This window comes from Sminthopsis crassicaudata, chromosome 2 (assembly GCF_048593235.1).
Source record: "Sminthopsis crassicaudata isolate SCR6 chromosome 2, ASM4859323v1, whole genome shotgun sequence".
NCBI lineage: Eukaryota > Metazoa > Chordata > Mammalia > Dasyuromorphia > Dasyuridae > Sminthopsis > Sminthopsis crassicaudata.
This window is the reverse complement of record NC_133618.1, coordinates 262,484,429-262,509,610: the sequence shown is the minus strand read 5'-3', so window position 1 is coordinate 262,509,610 and position 25,182 is coordinate 262,484,429. Positions and strand designations below refer to the sequence as shown.

Below are 25,182 nucleotides of genomic sequence, written 5' to 3'. Positions count from 1 at the left end.
TGTTGGTTCCCTGGTGAACACCTGGTCAGAAGACCCATGTGTTCACTACTAAAATCCTTACCTCTTTTGGCTACCCATCTTGGCTTGGCCACCCAGGCTAGGGAGCCAGAGTGAACAGCACGAGGTTAAAGAGGGCGGTTGCTGCCTGCAGTGGGCTTACATAGGGCCTGTGAGGTCACACACACAGCCAATCAGCGAGAGAGTCACCCATTACGAAGCTATCTCAATATGGCCAGGATCCCGCCCAAGGGCAGTCCTAATATCCACAGAATTTACTTCCGGGCCTCAATCTCCCGATGCACTGTGTCCACCCATTTAAAGGGCCCTTACAGGAGAGGTAGAAATTAAATAAAGGAGACTGATAGAACGGATCAGGGGAGGTGGTAGAAGCAAAACCTATTGAGGAGGGAAAGAGTGAAAAGGGAGAGGACAAACAGGAGGAAGAATAGGATGAAGGGAAATACACAGGTAATAATGTGAATGAGATGAACTCCCATGAAACAGAAATATTTTGCATGACTTCACATATATGTACATAACATTAAGTTACATATAATATAACTTCACATATATAATATATATGTGTGGTATATATATGTGTATATATATATATATATATATATATATATATATATATATATATATATCACATGTTATGTATGCCTTTCTTCTGAAGGAAGGGGAATGGTCAGAAGGAAGGGAGAAATGTTTAAACTCAAATTTTTTAGTGATTATTTTTAAAATTTTACATATAAATGGAAAATAATTAACAAAAGAAAAAAGAAAAGAAATAGTGGCTCTTTGAGCTTAAAGGGGGAAAAAAGGTCATCTTCAGTGAGGATTAGATTAATATCTTCTCTCTCATGGAAGGGACAAAATAGCATCAGCATCTCAAAGAAGTGCCACTTAAATATGGAGTTCACATTCCATTAAGCCAACAGAGCACACGTGTTACAATGGGGAAAAAGATAACAACACATATTTACATTTTACTGTAAGGTTTAAAAAGCACTCTCCTCTCAACATCCTTTTGAGGTTCTAATAAATATCTATAAAAACTGAACCTTGGAGAAATAGTCTTTTTGCTCAAAATCATGCAGTTTGTCAGAACTGAGATTGAACCTAGCTGTTTTTCAAGTCTAGAATACCCCCTGGAGTATGTATCCTACACATACCAGCACACTGCAATATGTTGTTCTTTCAGAGTTCTTTCAGGCCTTTAGCACATTCTTAACCCAAGTTGTTACAAACTCATTCTTAACCATTGAGTTAATGAAGGAAAACAATCAGCAGCCAGTTCACTTATCAGAGCAGAAATGAATATAACAGTGTTGATTGAACCCTAAAAACTCAATCAAATCACGCAACTTTCACAAACCAATCTTCTGTTCTCCATGGCAGAAAATTCCATCATTGAAATCCAAGTTCAAGATCCCTGAAAGGTCATGAAGGTGACTTTATCAATCTATATGACTTCCCTAATGTTGAAAACTTCCCTTTCTCTTTCTTTTTCTGCTACAGATCTTTTCCTAACAACTACTGGGACAAATTTGTAAAGAGAAAGGTACGCTCTATTAATATGGACAGACTCTCTTACCATAATGGAAATATAAGAACTTGATGTGATCTCATTACTCCTGAGAAAAGTAATCCATGAAAGAAACTGTCTTTGTGAATCTGCATGTGCAACATGTTGACTTTATTTCTAGATGGCCAATTCTGAAGAACTTGGTGCTTATACTGATAGATTTTAATTTACAGTCATTATCATATTTTGCAAAACAACCTCATCTCTCTTCAAAAAAGGGAAAATTCCAGCTTGATACATGGCAATTTTTAATCTACTAGTTGTGGAAGCTTGATTATTCCATCATGCCGCTTCCTCTTTTTTTTTTCATTTTAAGTCCTTCCTAACTGACTCCATGGAAAATTCATCCCTTTTTTATAGAATCCCAAAAGATGTTGAAACACAGTCATCCAGTCCTACTGCTTCGTTTAAAGTAGAAAATAGTGGGGGGGGGGGTGGAGAGGGGAGGTTTAAATGTTTGACTATCAAGTTTATTTTGTCTTCCTTTCTTTTTCAGGTGATCAACAAGTATGGTGACCTCTATGGAGCTGAGCGTATTGCTGAACTTCTGGGTTTGGATAAAAATGCCCTTGACTTTAGCCCAGTTGAACAGACAGAACCAGAGGAAGCCTCCCTTGTGTCATGGTACTTAGATGACCATCTGTAACTAAAGAAGTTTGTTTAAAGCTGAATATTTTTTCTCCCAATCTAACAAAGTTGAGTCATGTTTTCTTTAGTATGTGGCTATTAATTATTTTCCCTGAAAGGATAGCCAAGGGGAAAATGTTTAACAAGCAATTTAATCTGTTTCATGTACCCTTTCACTCCCCTTCTGGATTTGAGATGTCCCATTTAGGCTTTGATTTATTATATGTGTAAGTATATAAAGGTGGAAATGGGGTAAATACATGATAAAATGCCTTGAAAAAGTTAACAATCTCAGGTTCTTTGTGTTTAGGAGTAACAGTTTTTAAAAGTGCAAGATTTCTAACAATTCATCATCTCCAGAGGAAAATACACAACTTGATAAAGCTCTGAGCTGTGTTTTAGTTATTAGACATGGGAGAAAGAGGTTAATTTCCTCTTTATTAAACACTTAACTCTTGACATTTATGAGTTTGAAATTATTTGATCCTCTTTAGGCTGAGCTCTATCGATATGAAGTACCACATATGGAAGCTGGGAGTTGTTTTTACCGACAATGTAAGTTTTAATTGCTTAAAAAAAAATAAGATTCTATTCATTACTCCAATAGGTACATATTTATAAATCATCCTTTTAAAAAGCCTGAGTCAGAAGCCCAAGGAGGCCTTTAGGGTAATGGGCATCCAAATAATGAAACATACTTGGAAACATTGGATAAATTTCTTATCAGAGAATGTGGACCCAAAACCCATGCACAGAAACTCTCCCTTCCATTTATATAAAACAAGATCAATGGTAATCCTCTAAATTTCACCTTATTTCACATTCCTTTTAGTAACTCACACGAAACTCCACATCTGTGGTCATGCAATTCTTTATCTTAATGATGAGACAATTGCCATCACCTCTCCAAAGTTTAAATATGATAATATTCTAACATCTTTGACCAGGAAGTTATTAAAGGACATGGAAAAATTATTACAGGGTTTGAAGTATTGCTGAACTTTTCTCCAATTGGACATTTTTCACAGTCCTTCTTATACCTGGCCTGGTACACAACTATGTCTATCCTTGGTCACTACAACAACTTCTTCTTTGCTGCTCATTTACTGGACATTGCAATGGGTTTCAAGACACTGAGGACAATTTTATCTTCTGTAACTCACAATGGCAAACAGGTAGGAGATACTAAGGGATTACATTTATAATGATATAGAACAGAAATAAAAGTGAAGAGTGTAAGGGTGGGGTGCAAAGAAGAGGATATGATACCTTCAAATAATTTGTGTCACTCATAAAAATATCTAAAGAAAATAGGAAATAATTTCTGCAAAGTGTTTTTAGGAGGAGGCAGTCTAGATTAAGTGATTTACCCAAGATTACACAGCTGGGAAGCATCTGAGGCAAGATTTGAATTCAGGTCCTCCTGATTCCCAAACTTTATCCACTATACCACTTTAAACTCTTTCCTTCTTTTTCTTCTTTCTTACTGAATTCTTGAGGTAGCTGATTTCAGACTATATCCACTTTTTGCTAATGAAGCTCCTCAATAGCTATTTCCCATAACCATGTGAATGGTTTTTATTTCTGAAATCTAAAAAAAGGCCAATTTGGAGAATTTGTCATTCCAACTACGCACCTTGCCTGTTCCTTCCTTCCAACTCCATAACATTAACTAAGTATCCAACTCACTTGTTTGGGGGGTCTTTCCTGGAAGGGAAGAGGAGGAGGCTTGGCCACACTAAAGTTCAGCAGACTGCATTTGTTTAAGGTGTTTCAGATACAGAATAGAAGGAAGCATCATGTATGATTCAGTGGAATAATAATAATAAATAGTGAAATAGAATATAGCACTTGAAGATTTGCAAAGTTCTTTGCAAATATTATCTCATTCTTTCTTCACAATACCCCTGGGAGGTTTTGTTGTGGTTGTTCATTTGTTTCAATCGACCAGTTTTCCATTCCCTTCTCCAGCTTATTTTACAGATGAGAAAACTGAGGTAACCAGGGTTAAATGATTTATTCAGGATCACAAAGCCAGATTTGAATTCAGGAAGATGAAACTTCAAGTTTCAAGTCTCAATTTTGCCACTCATCTCCTCTGTGACTTTGGGCAATTTATATCATCTTTTAGGTCCTCAGACATTTCATCTGTAAAATCAGAGAAGTGGGATTGGTTAACTTGATGATTTTTACAATTCCTTCCAGTTCTAATCATCAGTGAAATCCTCCCACTCTCCACAGAATGAAGGTTCAGTGGTGACCACGGAACTTTGGATATTGCATGAAAACTCCTCTTCAGAAACAGAAATGTTTCTAATTTTATTTTATTTTATTTATTTTGTTTGGTAAACATCAGATGCATTCATACTGATTCTTTTTCCTCACCCCCACATTTTTGGGGTCTTTCTTTTTTTTTCTGCTTCCCAAACTCTCTGACTATCTTTAGGACAAAGTATTCAAATCAGTACTCTGTATTTTAATGTCTTCTTCCTTTTTTTTTTTTTTTGGTCCTTCCTTGCCCTCTTTTTAGAGGACAGAAACAATTATTTATCTTTGAACTTTGAATAAGTCAAAGAAGACATAAGAAAAACCATTAAAACAAAAAATATTCTGGTTCCTTTTCCTCCTTTCTCCTCCTATGTCTAGCTGGTACTGACTGTGGGACTTTTGGCTGTTGTTGTTTATCTCTACACTGTGGTGGCTTTCAACTTCTTCCGAAAGTTCTACAACAAGAGCGAAGATGAAGATGAGCCAGATATGAAATGTGATGACATGATGACGGTAACAAAACTGTCTTAGGCTCTGCCTTGTTACACTGTCTCTCCCTGGGAGATAAGGATCTGTGGGTAGGGGTCTTGAAGAGGTCAACTGGGGGACCTCAGAGTTAGACATTATATCTTACCAAAAGACAAGATATTTTGGTAACATAAATTTTATAGATAACTTTCTTTGACCACTATTCTTACTGAATATTCTTACTGAATTCTTACTGATTTACTGGACATTGCAATGGGTTTCTTAGTGAAATTCTTACTGAATTCTTACTGAAATTGAGAAACTCATAGTGATTGATGAGTCCTTAGTACAAATGTATCTACAAAAAACCAACTTTGGAAATGGAATATTTTAACCAAGGAATATCTTTAGTCCTTGGTCTACAAGTGCTGGAGGCATAGCCTTTTACTATTTAGTATTTAATATTTTTTGCTGACTGAGATATTGTAAAGAAGTTTCATATGTCTTTTGCATGACAAAAGCAAAGTTCATGAAAGGCTGTTATGATTTCAAAGTATATTCCCCATAGAGAGAAAAGTAAAAAGGTAAAAAGGCGAGACCATGGTTGAGCCAGGGAGGTAGTAAAACATTGGAGTTCTCAGGCCAAATACAAGGAAGAGAGATGTACAGTATAATTTGTCTATATGATGGGTCTATATTCTGAATGAAATAGTGTTCTGTTTGTAAATAATCTTAGAAGAACTAAGCTTGGTCTGATTCTTGGGATTTTTAAGTCAGAATCTATGGGTCCCCTTTAAAAGGTTCTTAAATAGATTTACTGGGGAAGGGAAATATCAATTTGAATGAGAAAAATCATCACATTTATTTTCATTCACCTCTGAAATTTAACATTTCCTAATGGAATAGCAATAGGATTTCTTGGTCTCGGCTCCATCTTACTGCCATGTTATTCTTAGACAAATCACTTGATGTTTCTGGGCTTCAGGTTTTCCCATCTGTCAGTTGACAGTGGGGTCAGAGGAAAGATCTTTTCCTGTAGCACCAGCATTTTAGGTTCCAACTCCTGTAACACCAGCTGCTTGTTAGAAAGTAAATATGGAGCCACAGACCCATCTTCATTCCAAAAGCCTCACTGACATCTCTCAACCCAAGGCTACTTTTTAAGCAGAAGTTGTTTTCTCCAGAAAAAAAAAAAAAAAAAAAGTATCACAGAATAGGAAGATTACAATCAATCAATCAGTAAACGGATGTTTTTTAAAAGGCCTAATTCAAAGTATTCATGAGACTGGTACATTGCAATTTTTTTTTCAGATTCTCTAGACCTCAGAATGAAATATGAGATTATTGTGCACCCCTGCATGGATAAGTCAATTAATAAAAGCCTTTTTAGACAATATCCATTCATGCCAGAGAAACTGAGGCAAGACAGAGATTGGTTTTTCATTAATGTGAAGAGTTTAGACTAGCCGACCGAATGGAACTCGTGTTCAAAATCATTCGGCAGTGAGGAAGTGAGGCAGGGAATTTATATTAACGTTTTAAGCAGAATACAGAAGCTGAGAAGGCAATTAGTCTAACATTTTACAGCTGTTGTCTTTACTTCAGAGAGAGAGAGAGTTGGGAGAGAGGAGTTAACCTGGTATCTACAGCTTGGATCATGGCTCAGTTCTTGTCAGAGAAGGGAGCTCCACCACTCTTGGATAGATAGGGACTTCTAAGAAGGAGGGCATAGGCAGGAAGCAAGATAACATAATTCTACTTCAGAGTAGTTTTGGACAAGGAGGGAGTCAGAGTGGCGGGCACCTGGATCATTGTTTTTCTTTTCTATCCTTCATAATGGTATGTGAAGGGGAGTCAGAGCCTCAAGGCTTTTCCTGACTCAATTTTCCCTGTCCTAATGGCAAGGAAGGGGAGGAGGTGACCATAATAATTTTATTCAGGGCATAATCATGACTAGTCTTCATCACTAGATAGTTAGCTCATGGCAGGGAATCACTAGAGTTATATTGGAAAGAATATCAAAGAGTCTATTCTAGAGTATTTGCCACACGCATCACCTGCATGACATGATCCTTTAAGTTCTAGCACGGAACTTAACCTGATAAAGGCATCCTGAGTACTTCCTATTCACTTTTTTTAAATTGAACTTTTCTAATTTCCTTCTCTTTTAAAAACCACTAAAGAAGAAAAAGACAGCATTACCCGTCTAGGACTAGTAAGAAGATAAGACAGTAATAAAAGCTTTGAAAGTTTTATCAACTTTTTCAGCATGAAGATGACAGGTATCCATGTTTCAGAAACTTAATGCCCAGTTCCAGTGGTTAATTCCTCTTAAAAATGCCACATACTATATAAATTATTTGAAAAAATAGGGGATGAAGGAGTCCTACCAAACTCCTTTTATGACACAGACATGGTACTGATACCTAAACCTGGTAGATCGAAAACTGAGAAAGAAAATTATAGACCAATCTCCTTAATGAATATTGATGCTAAAATCTTAAATAAGATATTAGCAAAAAGACTTCAGAAAATCATCTCCAAGATAATACACTATGATCAAGTAGGATTTATTCCAGGAATGCAGGGCTGGTTTAATATTAGGAAAACTATTAATATAATTGACCATATTAATAATCAAATTAATAAGAACCATATGATCATCTCAATAGATGCAGAAAAAGCATTTGACAAAATCCAACATCCATTCCTACTAAAAACTCTTGAGAGTATAGGAATAAATGGATTATTCCTTAGAATAATCAGGAGTATATATTTAAGACCGTCAGTAAGCATAATATGCAATAGAAATAAACTGCAACCTTTCCCTGTAAGATCAGGAGTGAAACAAGGTTGCCCACTATCACCATTACTATTCAATATAGTACTAGAAACGCTAGCCTCGGCAATAAGAGCCGAGAAAGAGATTCAAGGAATTAGAGTAGGAAATGAGGAAATCAAACTATCACTCTTTGCAGATGACATGATGGTATACTTAGAGAACCCCAAAGACTCTGCTAAAAAGCTACTAGAAATAATTCAAAATTTCAGCAAAGTGGCAGGATACAAAATAAATCCACATAAATCCTCGGCATTTTTATATATCACTAACAAAATGCAACAGCAAGAGATACAAAGAGAAATTCCATTCCAAACAAATGTTGAGAGTATAAAATATTTGGGAATCCATCTACCAAAGAAAAGTCAGGAATTATATGAGAAAAATTACAAAACACTTGCCACAAAAATAAAATCAGATTTAAATAATTGGAAAGACATTCAGTGCTCTTGGATAGGCCGAGCGAATATAATAAAGATGACAATACTCCCCAAACTAATCTATTTATTTAGTGCTATACCAATCAGACTCCCAAGAAACTATTTTAATGACCTAGAAAAAATAACAACAAAATTCATATGGAAGAATAAAAGGTCAAGAATTGCAAGGGAACTAATGAAAAAAAACTCAGAGGAAGGTGGTCTAAGTGTAACTGATCTAAAGCTATATTATATAGCAGCAGTCACCAAAACCATTTGGTATTGGCTACAAAATAGACCGGTAGATCAGTGGAACAGATTAGATACAAAGGACAAAAAAGGGTACATCTATAGCAATCTAATCTTTGACAAACCCAAAGATTCCAACATTAGGGATAAAAATTCATTATTCGGAAAAAACTGTTGGGAAAACTGGAAATTAGTATGGCAGAAATTAGATATGGATCCACACTTAACACCATATACCAAGATAAGATCAAAATGGGTCCATGATTTAGGCATAAAGAGGGAGATAATAAATAGATTAGAGGAACAGAGGATAATCTACCTCTCAGACTTGTGGAGGAGGAAGGAATTTATGACCAGAGGAGAACTAGAGATCATTATTGATCACAAAATAGAAGATTTTGATTACATCAAACTAAAAAGTTTCTGTACAAATAATACTAATGCAAACAAGATTAGAAGGGAAATAACAAATTGGGAAAATATTTTTAAAAACAAAGGTTCTGACAAAGGTCTCATTTCCAAAATATATAGAGAACTGACCCAAATTTATAAGAAACCGAACCATTCTCCAATTGATAAATGGTCAAAGGATATGAACAGACAATTCTCAGAGGAAGAAATTGAAACTATATCCGCTCACATGAAAGAGTGTTCCAAATCACTACTGATCAGAGAAATGCAAATTAAGACCACTCTGAGATACCACTACACACCTGTCAGATTGGCTAAGATGACAGGAACAAATAATGACAAATGTTGGAGGGGATGTGGGGAAACTGGGACACTAATACATTGCTGGTGGAGTTGTGAAAGAATCCAGCCATTCTGGAGAGCAATCTGGAATTATGCCCAAAAAGTTATCAAACTGTGCATACCCTTTGACTCAGCAGCGCTACTACTGGGATTATATCCCAAAGAAATACTAAAGAGCGGAAAGAGACATATATGTGCCAAAATGTTTGTGGCAGCTCTTTTTGTTGTAGCTAGAAACTGGAGGATGAATGGATGTCCATCAGTTGGAGAATGGTTGGGTAAATTGTGGTATATGAAGGTTATGGAATATTATTGCTCGGTAAGAAATGACCAGCAGGAGGAATATAGAGAGGCCTGGAGAGACTTAAATCAACTGATGCTGAGTGAAATGAGCAGAACCAGAAGATCACTGTATACTTCAACAACAATGCTGTATGAGGATGTATTCTGATGGAAGTGGAAATCTTCAACATAAAGAAGATCCAACTCACTTCCAGTTGATCAATGATGGACAGAGGTAGCTGCACCCAGAGAAGAAACACTGGGAGGGGAATGAAAATTGTTAGCACTAATATCTGTCTGCCCAGGTTGCATGTACCTTCGGATTCTAATGTTTATTGTGCAACAAGAAAATGATATTCACACACATGTATTGTACCTAGACTATATTGTAACACATGTAAAATGTATGGTATTGCCTGTCGTCGGGGGGAGGGAATAGAGGGAGGGGGGGTAAATTGGAAAAATGAATACAAGGGATAATATTATAAAATATATATATATATATATAATAAAAAAAATAAAAAATAAAAAAAAAAATGCCACATACTTTAAAAATGTAAGACACTCTTCAGGATTTTAACATGTAGAATGTTTTTCTTATTAAACAGAATGACTCTGACAAGACAGGAATTGATATCATTACATTAAGAATCTACTAAGGAGATTTTAACCTACCTAAGCTGTACATAAAAACAATGTCAAATGCATATTAAATATTGCTGGAAGTAGAACACAGGATGGAAGGAAGTAGCAAATTACTCATCACAATCTCAATGTATTTTAAGAATTGGCAACCTTTGAAAAGTGGGTAGTGTGCTGAGATCTGATTACTTTGGGGAAGGGGGAGGGGAGGACATTTCAGCTCTGGGGGAGTAAACTTTTTCAGTGGCAGAACTGGAAGGCACTCTGATGAGTTGTGATTGGATGGAGGAAATGACAGGGGCCAACCTTCATGCCTGTAAATATCGTCATTGGCACACAACTTAAGTTACTTGCCCCTTAATCAAGACACAATTAAAACTCAATTCTTTTATGTGTCTTCATTAGTTTGCTTTAATCCCAAATAATGAATTTTATCTGAAAGTTCTCATCCTTAATATTGTCTTCTTCTCGTCTAAAAATGCACATCACCTATTTTGATTCTTAAAATACTCCTTTTTTGTCATAGCTTATACTGTCCAACTCCCTCCTTTTTCCAGTGCTACCTGTTCCATATGTATGTGGGAGTAAGAGCTGGGGGTGGCATTGGAGATGAAATAGAAGACCCCGCTGGGGATCCTTATGAAATGTATCGGATTGTCTTTGATATCACATTCTTCTTCTTTGTAATTGTTATCCTGCTGGCCATCATCCAAGGTATGCTCGCCAATGATCATGAACATGTGAAAGATTTCATAAAATGTTCTTTGTACGTGTCCAAAGGTACAGATATATCTAAACTGCTAGAGCTTAACTCATGAATGTATTTATTATAATTTTCAGTTAAATCACTGAAGGTTTGGCACATAGTCCTTGTCATTGTTTGGTCACTTATAAACATCCTGACTATATTCTTAAGGATGGTGATTACTGACTATTCTAACCTAAATGATGAAGTAGCTGAGACCAAGAAAAGTAAAAACAATCAAGTTCTTTGTCAAGACTTTAACAATAAAGAACTCAGGTTTCACAACCTTCTTTTTCTGCTCCAGTATGATAACTCCTGTCATCCCTTCCCTCTGGCCTGATTTATATGCCAGTATTTTACAAGAAGACATTTTTCAAGATATAAATTCATATTACATGAAAAGTACAAGTGAATGAGAATCATATATAGGGTTCATCTATAAAGTAGCAAGGTTTTTTTGGGGGGGGTTTGTTTTTTTCTTTAAACATGGACAGTTGTTTTTGTTTTTAAACTTCATATGTATCCATCTATGGTAGTAATCCTGAGATGAAAAGGAACTAGAACTTTGCAATTTCTCTAGCTCTGGTATAACTTTATGCATTTCATCATTTGGGGGAATTTAATTTTTTGTATTTAAAATCCCAGGTTTGATCATCGATGCCTTTGGAGAATTGAGGGACCAGCAAGAACAAGTGAGAGAAGATATGGAGGTATGCTTTATATACACAGTCTTAGAATAGAGTTTCAGAGCTGAAAAGGATCACAAAAATAGGCATGTGACAGAGGCTGAAATGACCAGAGTAACAAAGGTGAACTAAAAGCAGAATAGGACTAGAAGCCTGGTATCTGACTTACTTCAAAACTCATAAACTTCCCACTTCCTTATGCTATCTCCTTCAAGTCCAGCTATACTTTTTTGTCTATCCAGGGCCAACCCTCTACACAATTATGAATTAAAGCTTTTTTAAGTGGCCCTCTTCCAGTATCCTCTTGGTACCCTCATAGTATTATTAGAGCATGGAGGTCATGTAGTATTCAACCTTTCTCGTTTTACAGATGAAAAAATTAAGCTCTAGAAAAGTTAATGACTTACCCAAAATTATATAGAAATAAGTGATAAAGATCTGAACTTAGGTCTCCTGACTCTAAGCCTTTGTGTTACTCTCTGGATGCCAGCAGTGTTCCACCCAGGTCTACCTTCCCTAATAGCTTCCCCGTGCTTCAAAGTACCTTCTCCTTCCAACTACTTTAAAATTCTCCAGAAGGTATTTATATTTTAAGAACAGTTTATTAAATGGGATGCAATAAATATCTAATCATGAAAATTTGTAAGAGATATACTAGGGGCTCCTAGAAATTTTGTCTAGTAATGTAATGCTGGAGAAACTGAGCAAGATAGAGATTAGAGAGCATTTAATAATTTATTAAATGGAAAGATTTATTGGGATCAAATGGATCCATGGTTTGGTCCCAGGGCTGAATGAGACTATCATCTCCAAGGATCCAGCAAACAATATGAGTTCTCAAAGACATAGGTGGGGTGAGGTGACAGGGTGGGGTGAGCCTCTGGAGAGGGGGATGACATAATCAGGGGGAGGCACCCTGGACATGGGAGAGGCATCTTGATAAGATGGTATCTGACATTCCGATAGCTTGGGATGGGGAGAGGCATTCTGATATTCTAAAACATAAGATCTTTTATCCCTATTAAGTATTCTGATAAAGAGGGAGGGGAGGTTTTGCAGGACTGAGAAGCAGGGAAACCAAGGCAGGATTGAGGATAATTAGGGAAACTGAGTCAGGACAATAAAAGAGAACTTTGGCATAACATTACCAGTAGGTCCAGGGTTGCTAATATTTTTATATCTTCCTACTTTTTTTTATAGACTAAATGTTTCATCTGTGGGATTGGCAATGACTATTTTGATACAACTCCCCATGGTTTTGAAACCCATACATTACAAGAGCACAACCTAGCCAACTACTTGTGAGTACTTCTTTTTAAATGTAGCACTTTTATAGAGGTGAACTTGGACAATAGTAGTGAGTATTCAGTAAATATTATTGAGCACTTATGTACTAGGCTCTGGGAATAGAAGTAGAAAGAATCAATCAGGTTACTTTCTAATGGGACATTCTGGTATCAAGTATCATGATAAAGAGAGCTCTTTAGAATTGTAGAATAACCTGGATTAATATCTTTTAAGTATTGACTGATTTGATCTCAAAGGACTCTCAAAAGTCATTTCTAACATCACAATTCAAAAGTGTAATATAGTACCAGATCTCAAACTATTCTACAAAATGGTAATCATCAAAACACTTTGGTTCTAAATAAGAAATAAAATGATCAGTGAAACATATTAAATATACAGCATACTGATGCAAATGAGCACAGTAAGCCTAGTGTTTGATAAGCCTAAAGATTCCAGTAATTGGGCCAAAATAGTTTTTTCTGGGAAAATGGAAAATTCTGGGAAAACTAGAAAGTGCTCTGGTAAAAACTAGGAATAGACCAACATCTCACACCATATACCAAAATAAACTCAAAATGGATTTATAATTAGATAGGGTGATTTCATAAATAGATTAGGAAGGCACAGAAAACATTACCTGTTAGAAGTTTGAATAGGGGAAGAATTCATGACCAAACAAAAGATAGAGAGAAACACAGGAGGTAAAATGTATAATTTTGATTACATAAAATTAAAGGTTTTGCACAAACAAAATCAATATAGTCACAATCAAAAGGAAAACAGAAAACTGTGTGGAGGGATTTATACCAAATTTTTCTGATAAAGCTCTGATTTCATGTATATGCAAGTGTATGTGTGCACATATATAAAGAAGTGAGCCAAATTTATGAAAATAAAAGCTGTTCCCCAATTTATAAATGGTCAAAGAATATGAACATGCAATTCTTAGAAAAAATAAATCAAAGCTATTGTTAGTCTTATAAAAAATGCTCTAAATCAGAAAAAATGCAAATTAAAACAATTCACTATCAAGTTGGCTAACATTACAGAAAAGAAAAATGCCAAATTCTGACAGGGATGTAGGAAAACTAATTCATTGTTGATAGAGCTCTGAACTGATCCACCCATTCTAGAAAACAATTTAGAACCATACTCCAAGGACTATAAAAATGTGCATACTTTTTCCTTTTCTTTTTTTGGTTTAAAGTAGCCTGAATAAATTTTTTTAAATTCTTTTTTAATTAAATAAAATTTTACTTTTTTTTTCAGTTACATGACGAGAAAATTCTTGGCATTCATTTTGTGTGTGTGTGTGGTGTGTACTTTATACCGGTTATTTGTAATTCTATTTTTAATGATACAGATTTTTTATGTCACTAATGAATATCTTAGAAGTCCAGGAATTAGCACAGCAGAAAAATGTCATTGTAGAATTTTATAGACAGAGTGGTTAGGAAATGACAACCTTTTCAATACAGATGAGAAATGGGGCTCCTCTAGTCTCACACATGAAACTTCTCTTCCCTACTTCTTTTCTCCCCCCACAGGATTACTCTTTTTTCATTACTAATCCTTAATCAGAGGGATTGATGTGAATTACCAAAGAAAGTAGTATCTCCTAATTCCTCTGCAATGTGACCATCAGGTTGCAAGGACTGAAATATCCCAGATATTTAGCAGAAAATGGCCCAATCTCTGGAGCAGAATGGGTTTTGTTTCGATTTCATTTGGTATCCACTCATCTTCCAACCATTGTGCTTCTGAAAAGTTCCCCCTAACATCGGCACAAATGGGAAAGGAGATGGATGTTGAACATGCAGGGTTTGTTGTCAGTTGGAAATTCCCAGGAAAAGGTTAGGTCAGTTCAGCAAAGTAAATGGGAAGAAAATTAACATCAAAACAATTAGAACTGAATGTTGTGAAATTTTAACTCCCAAGTTACAAGGGGCTTCTTTGCAAAGAGTATCGACTCTAATAATGGAGCATGGCATAGACTTGTCAAATATGATTGATGTGTTGGCTAGTTTGCTGAATCATTTTTTCTCTTTATTCTTTCAAAATAAAAGATATATTATTTTAAAAAGTGACAAAATATGTCAATAAAATGTTCACAAATTAAAAGATTAGGTCAGAAGGGCAATATGAAATTAATGACTAAAGTAAAATCTGATTATTTTAAGGTGTGAGAAGAATTTTGTATGAAGAACCTACTGTGTATGAGGTAGTATAATTGGCACTGGGCATATATAAAATAAATAAATAAAAGTTTTTGCAGACTTGTGAGAAACTTACTATTTAGTTTATGATGTAAGACAGAAATACTGAAAAAGAAGAATAAAATATGTGTATAGGAGAGGAACAAGCAAGTACTTTTGAGATTCTTGGTGCATGTTGTTTCTGGCTGTGAGAATACCTTGAAATGGGAAGATATGGGGAATACATTTTTGACTTCAGGTAATAAGATATTGTGAACAAAGGCATGGAAATGTGAAAGAGCATATATTAGAGAAACTACTGTGTTTGCAGACACAGAATATGAGAGAGATAGTTTGAATCTGTACTTTGTCACTTAACTACATGACCTTGCATAAGTCACTTCATTTGTCAGAACTGAAGATGGAACATGATAGGATTTAGGGCAACAAGAAAAACATTTTTTTGTGTGTTGCCCTTTGGAGGAATTTGTTTTATTATAGTATAATATATTTGTTACATTATTTTTTCCTTTTTTCCCCCAGTAGAGTAGGAGAGAGTAGGAGAAAAGGTAGATTCTCTTGTCTCCCTCTGCCTCTTCTTTCCCCCACTCCTCTCTTTCCTCTCTCTGTCTCTGTCTCTCTTCTATCTGTCTCCTCTCTATTTCTGTCTCTGCTCTCTTTCCTTCTCTCTCTGTGTCTGTTTCTGTCTGTCTCTCTCTGTCTTCTTCCTTCCCTCTCTTCATCTCTCTTTCTCCTGCTTTTTTTTTTTTTTACTTCAGCTGAAGCATAATAAATAAATTCTGTTCCAGCTTGTTACCTTTACTCTGTCTTGTCTCTCTATGTCAAATGTGTTTCTTGTAAACATATTGTAGGTTTCTGGTTTCTAATCCACTCTACTTGTTGCCATTTTATGGGAGAGCTCATCCCATTCACAGTTATAATGATCAGCTCTGTATTTCCCTCCATCCTATTTTCTCTATATATATACTTTTGTTCCCTCCTTCCACCCAGTCCTTACTAGTTTTTTTTTTAACCTACCCCCATTCATTATCTTATCTCCTACCTTCCCTCTCTCCTTCTCTTACTTTTTTTCCCTAGTGTTTCTGCCCTCCCTTCTATCCATCCTGCACTTTCCTTTTATTTCCTTTCTCCTCTTACTTCTTTATAGGGTTAGATAAATTTTTATACCCAACTGGATGATTAAATCATTCCTCTTAAGAGCCAAAACTGATGAGATCAAGCTTTAGACAATACTCATCCATCTCTCTTTTTCCCCTAGATTGTAATAGGTCTTTTGAGCCTCTTTGTGTGAACTAATTGTCCCATTATACTTCCCTTTCCTCTTATCCCAGATCAGACTGTTTCCCATCCCTTAATGTCTTTTTCTTTGATGTCATCACATCAGAGTCCATTCACAATCATACACTCAGTACATGTGATGCCTCCTCTGTCTAGCCCAATATATTTTCACAAGTTACAGTATTATTTTCCCATCTAGGGATGTAAACAGTTTAACCTTTAAATATGTATTTTCCCCTGTTTACTTTTCTATGATTCTCTTGAGTCCTGTGTTTATAGATTAAATTTTCAGTTTAATTCTGTTTTTTTTTTTCAAAAGAAATGATTAAAAGTCTCTTACTTCATTGAAGCTCCATCTCTTCCCCTGAAGATGATGCTCATTCTTGCTAGGTAGTTCATTCTTGATTGTAACCCTAAGTTCTTTGCCTTCTGGAATATGGTATTTCAGGCCCTCTTTATTTATTATAGCTTTTTATTTACCAGACATGTGCATGGGTAATTTTATAGCATTGATAATTGCCAAGCCTTTTATTCCATTTTTTCCCCTCCTTCACCCCAACCCCTTCCCCAGATGGCAGATTGACCAATACATGTTAAATATGTTAAAGTATAAATTAAACACAATATATGTATACATGTTCAATTATTTTGCTGTACAGAAAGAATCGGACTTTGAAATAGTGTACAATTAACCTATGAAGGAAACCAAAAATGCAGGCGGACAAAAATAGAGGGTATTTCTCATAGACAACATATTGTAGGATTCTGGTTTTTGATTCATTATGCTTTCCACTTCTGTTTTATGGGAGTTTGTCCCATGCACAATAACGATTACAACCTGTATATTTCCCTCCATCCTATTCTTCCTCTAGTTTGCCTTCTCCCTTTTCACTCTTTCCCTACCACCTCCCCTGATCTGTTCTCCCTTCTATCAGTCTCTGATACCCATTTCCCCTTAATTTCCTGCCCTCCTACTTCCCTGTCAGGTAAGACAGATTTCTATATTCAAATGATTGTGTATATCATTCCCTCTTTGAACCAATACTGATGAGAGTAAGGTCCCAATGATGTTCATTGCCCACTTTTCCATCTTCCCTTCCACTGTAATAGGTATTTTGTGTCTTTTCATGTGAATTAATTCATACCATTCTACCTCACCCTTCCTTCTGCACCCAGTGTAGTACTCCTCTTTTTCATCAATTTTTAAAATATTATCCTCTCAAATTCATCTTTTACCTAGACCCTCTATGTATATATTTCTTCTGGCTATACTCTTAGTGATATATTTTTTAAGAATTACAAGTATCATCTTTTGTGTATGGAATGTAAACAATTTAGTCCTATTGAATATCTTACATTTCCCCTTTTTACTTATTTATGCTCCTCTTGGTCTTGATGTTGGAGTTCAGATTTTTGGCTTAATTATGGTCTTCACTCTGTGAAAGCTTGAAATCCTTCTATTTCATTGAATGACCATTTTTCCCCTTGACATATTATGCTTAATTTTCCCAAGTAAGTGATTCTTGTAGTCCTAGCTTCTTTGTATTCTGGAATACATTCTATCACCTCTGATCCTTTAATATTGTATCTGCTGAGTCCTGTGTAATTCTGATTATAACTGACTCCCCCATATTTCTTTCCATTTGTAGCATTTTTTCTTGATCTGATATTCTAAAATTTGGCTATAATGTTTATTTTGGAATCTCCTTCCTGAGATGATCAGTGGATTCTTTCAATGCTTAGTTTGCCCTTTGGTTTCAAAACATCATGAGTAGTTTTTTCTTGACATTTCTTGAATGGTATTGTCCAGGTCCTCCTTTTGATTATGTCTTTCAGGCAGTCTAGGGATTTTGATATTATCTTTCCTAGATGTATTTTCTAGGTCTTTTTTTCCCATGAGGTAATGTGTTTTCTTACATTTTTTTTTTCCATTCTTTTGAATTTGTTTAATGCATTCTTGATTTCTCATGGAGTCATTAGCTACCACTTGTCTAATTCTAACTTTTAAAGTATTTTCATTTAGCTTTTGTACTCTCTTTTCCATTTGGCCAATTCTACTTTTTAAGCAGTTTTCCAAAGTGCCAATTTTTTTCCCATCATTCTCTTGCATCACTCATTTTTTCCCCAATTTTTCTTCTATATTTCATATACCTTTTAAAGCTTTTTTTTTTTTTGCATGAATTTGTTTTGGGTTTGAGACCACTTCCCAATCTTCTTTGGAGTTTTGCCCATAGCTGTTTTGACATTTTTGCCTTCTTTTGAATTTATGTCTTGTCTTCTCCCGCACAATTTTCTATGGTCAAATTCCTTTTTCCTTGTCTTTTGCTCATTTTTTTTTTCCTTTTAAAAATTTGAACCCTGTTCCCAGGTCGGAATATTGTCTTGGGCTTATGCTGGTGACTTGAAGCCCTCATTATTTACTTGGTGTTACATTGATATTGCCTTTAGGCCCCTGGGAGCCCCTCATGTCTGTTGCTGGCTGAGGGCATGGGGTGCTGGCACTGCTGGAAATTGTATGACTCTGGCACCTCACCTGCTGCTGAGCTGGGGTCTTAGCGGTTGGTAGTGACTAGCATGAGGCTTGATAGGGTATTTCTACATTTCTCAAGAGCTGCACTGAAGCATGTGGTGTCTGGCAATTGGGGACACCTTCCTGCTCCAAACTGTGCCAGGGCTTGGGGGATACCCACCTGCCCCGGGACTCCACTTAATGAGGGAAAGGAAAGGGGGATCCCCATTTCTTGGTGCATAGATAATCCCATGAGGCACAGTGTCCCCTGTAAATGAATTTACAGGCCCGAAAACCTAGATTGATAAATAAACGGTTTATTGTAGGAATTTGGAAGTAAAGTTCAGTTAGAAAGACGCCAAAGCCAAAGGTGGCCACTGGCAGGCAGGGACCCTTACGTGGCTGGAAGGATACCATGTGTTGGCGGAGAGGGCTCCTGCAAAGAGGGGGCTCTGGTTTGGCCCTTTTATACCCAAAAGATTGTGGGCAGTCCCCAGTTCTGGTGGGCTTTTCAGTTAGCTCAGATCAGGTGAGGGCTGGGGGAAGCTGAGCTGATGGTGGGGCTGGGCCCGGATATTCAAAAGGGTGCTTTTGACCAGGATTTGTGAATCAAGGTCAGCCATGGGCAGTCAGAGAGGAATCTTAAAGGGACCTCAACCCCCATCACACTAACTCACCTGGAGGCTCCTGGAGCTAGTCTTCTGGCTCCCCAGGCTATGTGTCCCAAAGCACCTGAGGGTGCTGGTGCTGCTGTCACCACCTCACTACCACAGGGCGCAGGATGTCCTGCCAGTTTGCTTCAATGGGGCTTGCTGCCAGCAAGGAGTTTTTGTATGTATGATAATAATGTAAGGGAATAATAGGACCAAGTTAAAGTTTTAAGTATAGGAGACCTGAGAAAATCTGCTGGTAGCTGGAAGGCATCCCATACCTAAAAAATGGGAATGATAAAAAGGCCAGATCTCAAAGGAAAGGAGGAGGAGGAGAGGGGATCCAGCAGCCAACTAGAAGAGCTGACTTTGCCAAAAAGACAAGGGCCATTTGAAGGAAAGCAAATTGGGTCAATGTAGATGTTTTGAGGCAGAATATGGAAAGAGGAACTAATGGCAAATGTCCTGAATGTTCTTCGCAAAGTACAAGGTAATATATGCTGAGATTGAGCTAGAAGAGGAAAAAGGGTTGTTGGAATGACCATTCAGAGGAAATGAAGGCAGCACTGGAGAAGGCGGTGAGGTATGCAGGGGCCCTCCTAAGAAAGTCATTTCCTTTTGGGCCAGAAAATGGGACACAGTGTGAAATGAGGAGATCTAGGGTCTAGGCAAGAGCTGGAGCTGGGACTCTGCTTCTGGGAACATGGGGGTGCTGGCCTCCATTTCCAAGGCCTGGTACTCACAGTGTGGTGATAGTGGCAAATGGTTCTAATTAGGCATCTAGGTCAGTAAATAACTGATGTTCATATCTTCAGAACCAAACTCATATCTTGGTACCAGCTTTAATGGATAATGAGACATAACCAGAAATCATTTCTCCCACGGAACAAATCTGTACCATCCAATTTCTAATTTTCCCAAAGCATAGGCTTTTCAATGGGTATTGTTCTTTCTTTCAAATGGAAATGGGTTCCCAAAAGAGCAGACTCTCTGAGGGCTAGACTAAACTTGTACTTTGTAACTGCATTCCAGGATGGAGAGGACTGAAGCTCTCTCATGTAGATAGGTATCTGATATGTAAGAACAAGAATAAGCTCCTGCCCTCCTTGATATGGATGCCTTCAGGCCTGAGATCTCAGGATGATCAAGTCCTCCTTTTAGAAAGGCTTTGTGAAAGAAATATCTTTATATTATTTTGATGTTTGGTTAATATGATCCCTATCTTATCCTGAGCTTCAATCTCCCACTTCACATATTGTCCCTAACTTTTGAGAAAATAGAAAGCAGCTGTTCTTCTAAAGAAAGTTGAATGCTCTGATTTTTGAGGCTTAATAATTTTTCTCATTTGAAAATAAATTCTTGAGTCCTTAGATCTTGTAGCCTCTTTCTGTCCTTTATCTTAATTGTGAAAACGATTAGAGAAAATGTAAAGAAGACCGTGGGTTGATGTTGAAATACATACATGAGCACATAGCCTAAAGGGTAACTGATTTCATGGTAACATGAATTTCTACTGACATTTATTTCCCTTTGTTTTTTTTACTTCTCTCATCCTCATTTCAGGTTCTTTCTGATGTATCTGATTAATAAAGATGAAACAGAGCACACAGGTCAGGTGAGAGAAATTGTATTTTTAAAAATCAATGTAGATCACATAATCAGAGCAAAAAATCTTAATTATTGAATGAATGAGAAAATATTTATAAAAGTGCTTCCAATATGCTAATCATTGCACTAAGATTTAGGATTCAAAAAACAACAGCATAGACTGTACCCTCAAGAAGCTTATATTGGGGGAGGCAATCTATACAGAGAGGAGTACTGATTTGGAGAATTAGTTAGTTGTTCGGGGGGACAATTTAATAGTAAATATTGTAAGGATAATCAACTCTGAAAGTTCATAATCCTGATCAATACAATGTGCAACCCACAATTCCAAAGGACTTATGATGAAACATGCTATCCCCATCCCACCCCCTCCTGAGGGAGAAATGATAGATTCAGTACAGTTTGAAGCAACTTTTTCTTTGGCTATGGATAATGTGAAAGTGTTTTACATGACTATACATATTGTATTCTTCAGTTCTCAATGGGTGGTGAAGAGAGTGGAATAAAATTTGGAACTGAAATACATAAATAAAATTTTATTAAATGTAATTAAAATTAAGAAAAAAAGAAAGCTACCTATTTGGTGAGTGCAACCATACATAGGGGAGCAAATTCACATACCCAGTACTAATGACAATACTGATTTGATTATAGTTCTGGAACTAAAATATGGAGTGATTTGGATGCCCCAAAAGGTAAGATGTTTGCCTTAATTAACAGGCATCTGAAAAGATTATGAGAGTCATCAAAGTGGATATGGAATGGGGATAGAGTATAAAGTGGCCAGTATAGCTTTTTGTGTCATGTAAATGTACTGCTGAGGGCTGTTACAGATAGAAGGGACCCCCCTTTGCCCATTGTGAAATGTCAGGTTCCAGCAAAACTTTTTCTATGTCTAAGTCTAACCCCATAGGGAAAAGAGACTATAAAACTGAGAGAAAAATGAGGATAACAGAATGCAAATATGTGGAACAAGAATGTAAAATAGGTATCCTTTGTTCAATTATTTCAGGAATCTTATGTCTGGAAGATGTACCAAGAAAGATGTTGGGATTTCTTTCCAGCTGGTGACTGCTTTCGTAAACAATATGAAGATCAGCTCGGATAACTCTGTGATAAGATAAAAGGAGATAGCATATAACCAGCCGACTCTATAAAGGAACTCTGTAGCACGCCCACACATACTACTTCAGCAGCTGTGTTTGAGAAACATACACTTCTTCATCAAGAACTTGTCATAAACCTGTGACTTCTAAAACTGATAAGGCTTTTTGTGCCTAACAGACCTATGCTGTGGGATTTACATCATCTGTATTTTAAGGAGAGAGGAGGAAGCTGTGTCAAAAAAACTTATTTTCCAGTTGTAAACAGAGTTAGAGTTAGGTTACTGGCATAGTTTTGAATCCCATCACTCTTTATGAGTTTGGTAAAAATCAAAAGGGCTAAAAAACTTTTTTAGTCTTAAATGCACAATATCTGAAACTTTAAAAAGAAAACTTTTGAACATCAAGTGATAATGTCTCCATTTGTTACTCATGGTTTGAACTTAAGAAATGTTTTAACTAAAGTCAACTTTTCCCATGGTACTTGCTAGTGAATGTATCCAGATACAGCTTGAAAAGCTTTAAGCAGTTAAAGAAATAGACAAAATTCAACACTTTATCGACACTGAAATATCGATTAAGTGCCTTAAAACTTCTGTAGACATAGCTATGCAAGTTTTTTTATGTTAGTGTTTTAGATGGAAAGTTTCATTAATTAGTTGTACTGCTCTTCTATTTTAATGTATGAAACTGTACTTGAAGGTTATCCATTCTATATGATTCTGTCGATAGCAGCTAGGCAGTAGCTGTTATTAGAAGAAATGTACTGTATCAGAAACTGGAAATCTAAATTTTATGCCAAAATCAAATAAGGCTTCATGGTCCTTTGTAAGTAGTGAATCTGCTACATTTAGATGTTTCTCCTGAAATAAAACGAAGTGCCCCCTGCAATAAAGCATTACAAACCAAAGTCCAGTATGACCTCATCTAATTTACCACATACTCTGCCACTGGCCATACCATGAAAATTGAGAGAAATGACATGAGACAGAAAAGAACCAACAACGAGAATGAGGGGAAAAAATAGTTTTACCAGCATTTATAATTTATTTTTCCCAAACACATATAGGCACCAATCATACCTTGTTCTTGTCACATCATGTTATTCAGCAGCACCTAATTTGCTTAAACAAATATTGGGGGCTAGGTGGAACCTGGATTTTACTATCAGCAGATGGGAAGCCCATGGGATGGGTGACAGCATCTTGCTTAAGGAAGTTGGATTATTAGAATTCTATGCCAGAAAGAATAACTGGAATGAGCCTCTGTAATTTATTATGCCAACTGTTATCTGAAATATAAGTGGGAGTCATACTACAGTAACCATGCTGGAACACTGATTTGGGATATGCTATAAATAATAGCTCTTCCTCAAGGATTGCCTCTTTCATGTCTCCCTTTAATCCACCCATTAGTAATAGGGCAGCTCCAGCTCTACAAGAATTTTTTTTTCTCTAAGAAATCATGCTGTCCAGCCAATCTTCAAGCTCTTCCTCAGTAACATTTTTGGATGTACACGGTGGTTGCTCAGATTCCAAACTCTTTTCTTCAGTCACAGAGAGTTCTTTAGGAACTGGGGAAATAAAAATAATAAAACATGTCACCAAGCTCTATCTGAGAATTGATAAGACTTCCCTAGAGTTTGTTCCATGATACAAATTGGCCTTCTTTAAATATCTTTTGTGCCATAAAAACTTGATTACTGATGCAGATCATTCCTGCCCTCCCCAAACAGATGCAAAAACATCTAAGTAAAAAATGGCTAAATAGGCTAATTCTGAAACAGGTTTACAAGTTTCTCTAATTGAATTAATATCCAAATAATTATTCCTTTCCCTTGCAGAAAACCTGGAAGTAAATGAAGTGTTTGATACTCAATTGAGGAAAAGAGGAAATTGTATTAGGAGTCTGTCCAATTTGTTTTCCTTATAGCCAAAACAAATTATTTATGCACAACATAAAAGGTACAAGTCCACAAAAAAAAATCCATGGCAAAAGGAGATACTGGTAGCATTTTGTAATGAAGAAATGTGGGTGATGGGGCCTGTTCAGATAAATATCTAATAGACCTGATGCTGAAAAAAACTAGCTACAGAAGGGATAGGTTTGGGGCTATATGTATCCTACTACACTTTAAAGCATGGAGGGCTTTCATTTAAAATCTTAGGTTGAAGATCAAAAACAAAATCAAAGGCATACCATTTTCCTCTTGGACCATCTTTCCGTCCTTCTTGGCTCTGGGATCTTGATATGTCTGAGCTGTTAGAGTGTTATCTTCCTCTTTTACTGGAGCATCTAAATTTAGCAGCAGATCAAGTTCTTCATCTAGGTGGTCAACAGTCTGCTGCAGTGGTGGAGTGATTTTCTGAAAAGCTTCGGAAGAGCACGGCCTGGGTCCGTCTTTCCCTGTGGGCCCCAGGCGATTGGCAGCATCAGAGATCACATCAGAGCCTGGCCCCAAAGGCCATCTCATCTGCATACCCAGCCCTTTGCCATCTTCCATTTTCTTTGGTTTCATCTGGGGAAGCTCTAAAGGAGCTGTAGCCTTAGGAACCAAGAATAAAACTGAGCTGCCTGAGAGAACTGGTAATAAATACCACCTAGAACCAGCCTAGACATGTATAAGTGGAAACATAACAAAAGGGGCTTCCAGGGCCAGGCTAAAAGGTGTAATAGAAAAAGCAACTGAAGGGAGTCATACTTTCTCTAGTTTTGTGAATGCCCATCATCTAACTCTTCTACACAGTTTGGTTCTTTTTAAAATTGGCTGTGATTATTCATATGTTAAAAATGGAATCAAATGCAAATCCATATGCAAAAATGTTTTAGGAGTCATTTAATATCTATGGTATCTTACTAGAAAGTATGAGATCTGAAAGCTAGTCTAGTAAAACTCTAGCTAATACAAAAGTTTTCCTCCCCAACTCATGATGAGATAGCCATGATCTGAGTTGTTATCACT

The 25,182-nt window shown here is 36.5% G+C and overlaps 2 protein-coding genes across 2 annotated transcripts in view; one reads left to right on the top strand and one right to left on the bottom strand.

The window, feature by feature from the left end:
* RYR3 (ryanodine receptor 3) overlaps positions 1–23,130 on the top strand; it is a 753,032-nt gene extending 729,902 nt beyond the window's left edge. The window contains 10 exon segments of the mRNA XM_074289179.1: positions 1,522–1,564; positions 2,085–2,212; positions 2,710–2,770; positions 3,244–3,390; positions 4,862–4,996; positions 10,693–10,849; positions 11,526–11,590; positions 12,767–12,867; positions 21,073–21,124; positions 22,130–23,130. Coding sequence (XP_074145280.1) covers positions 1,522–1,564; positions 2,085–2,212; positions 2,710–2,770; positions 3,244–3,390; positions 4,862–4,996; positions 10,693–10,849; positions 11,526–11,590; positions 12,767–12,867; positions 21,073–21,124; positions 22,130–22,225 — 985 coding nt within the window. The 3' untranslated portion in view covers positions 22,226–23,130.
* Positions 23,131–23,246: 116 nt separating this feature from the next.
* Positions 23,247–25,182, bottom strand: part of AVEN (apoptosis and caspase activation inhibitor) — a 201,063-nt gene continuing 199,127 nt past the window's right edge. The window contains exons 6-7 of the mRNA XM_074284785.1: positions 24,420–24,765; positions 23,247–23,793 (exon numbers count right to left, since the gene is read on the bottom strand). Coding sequence (XP_074140886.1) covers positions 23,675–23,793; positions 24,420–24,765 — 465 coding nt within the window. The 3' untranslated portion in view covers positions 23,247–23,674. The remainder of the gene's footprint in view (positions 23,794–24,419; positions 24,766–25,182) is intronic.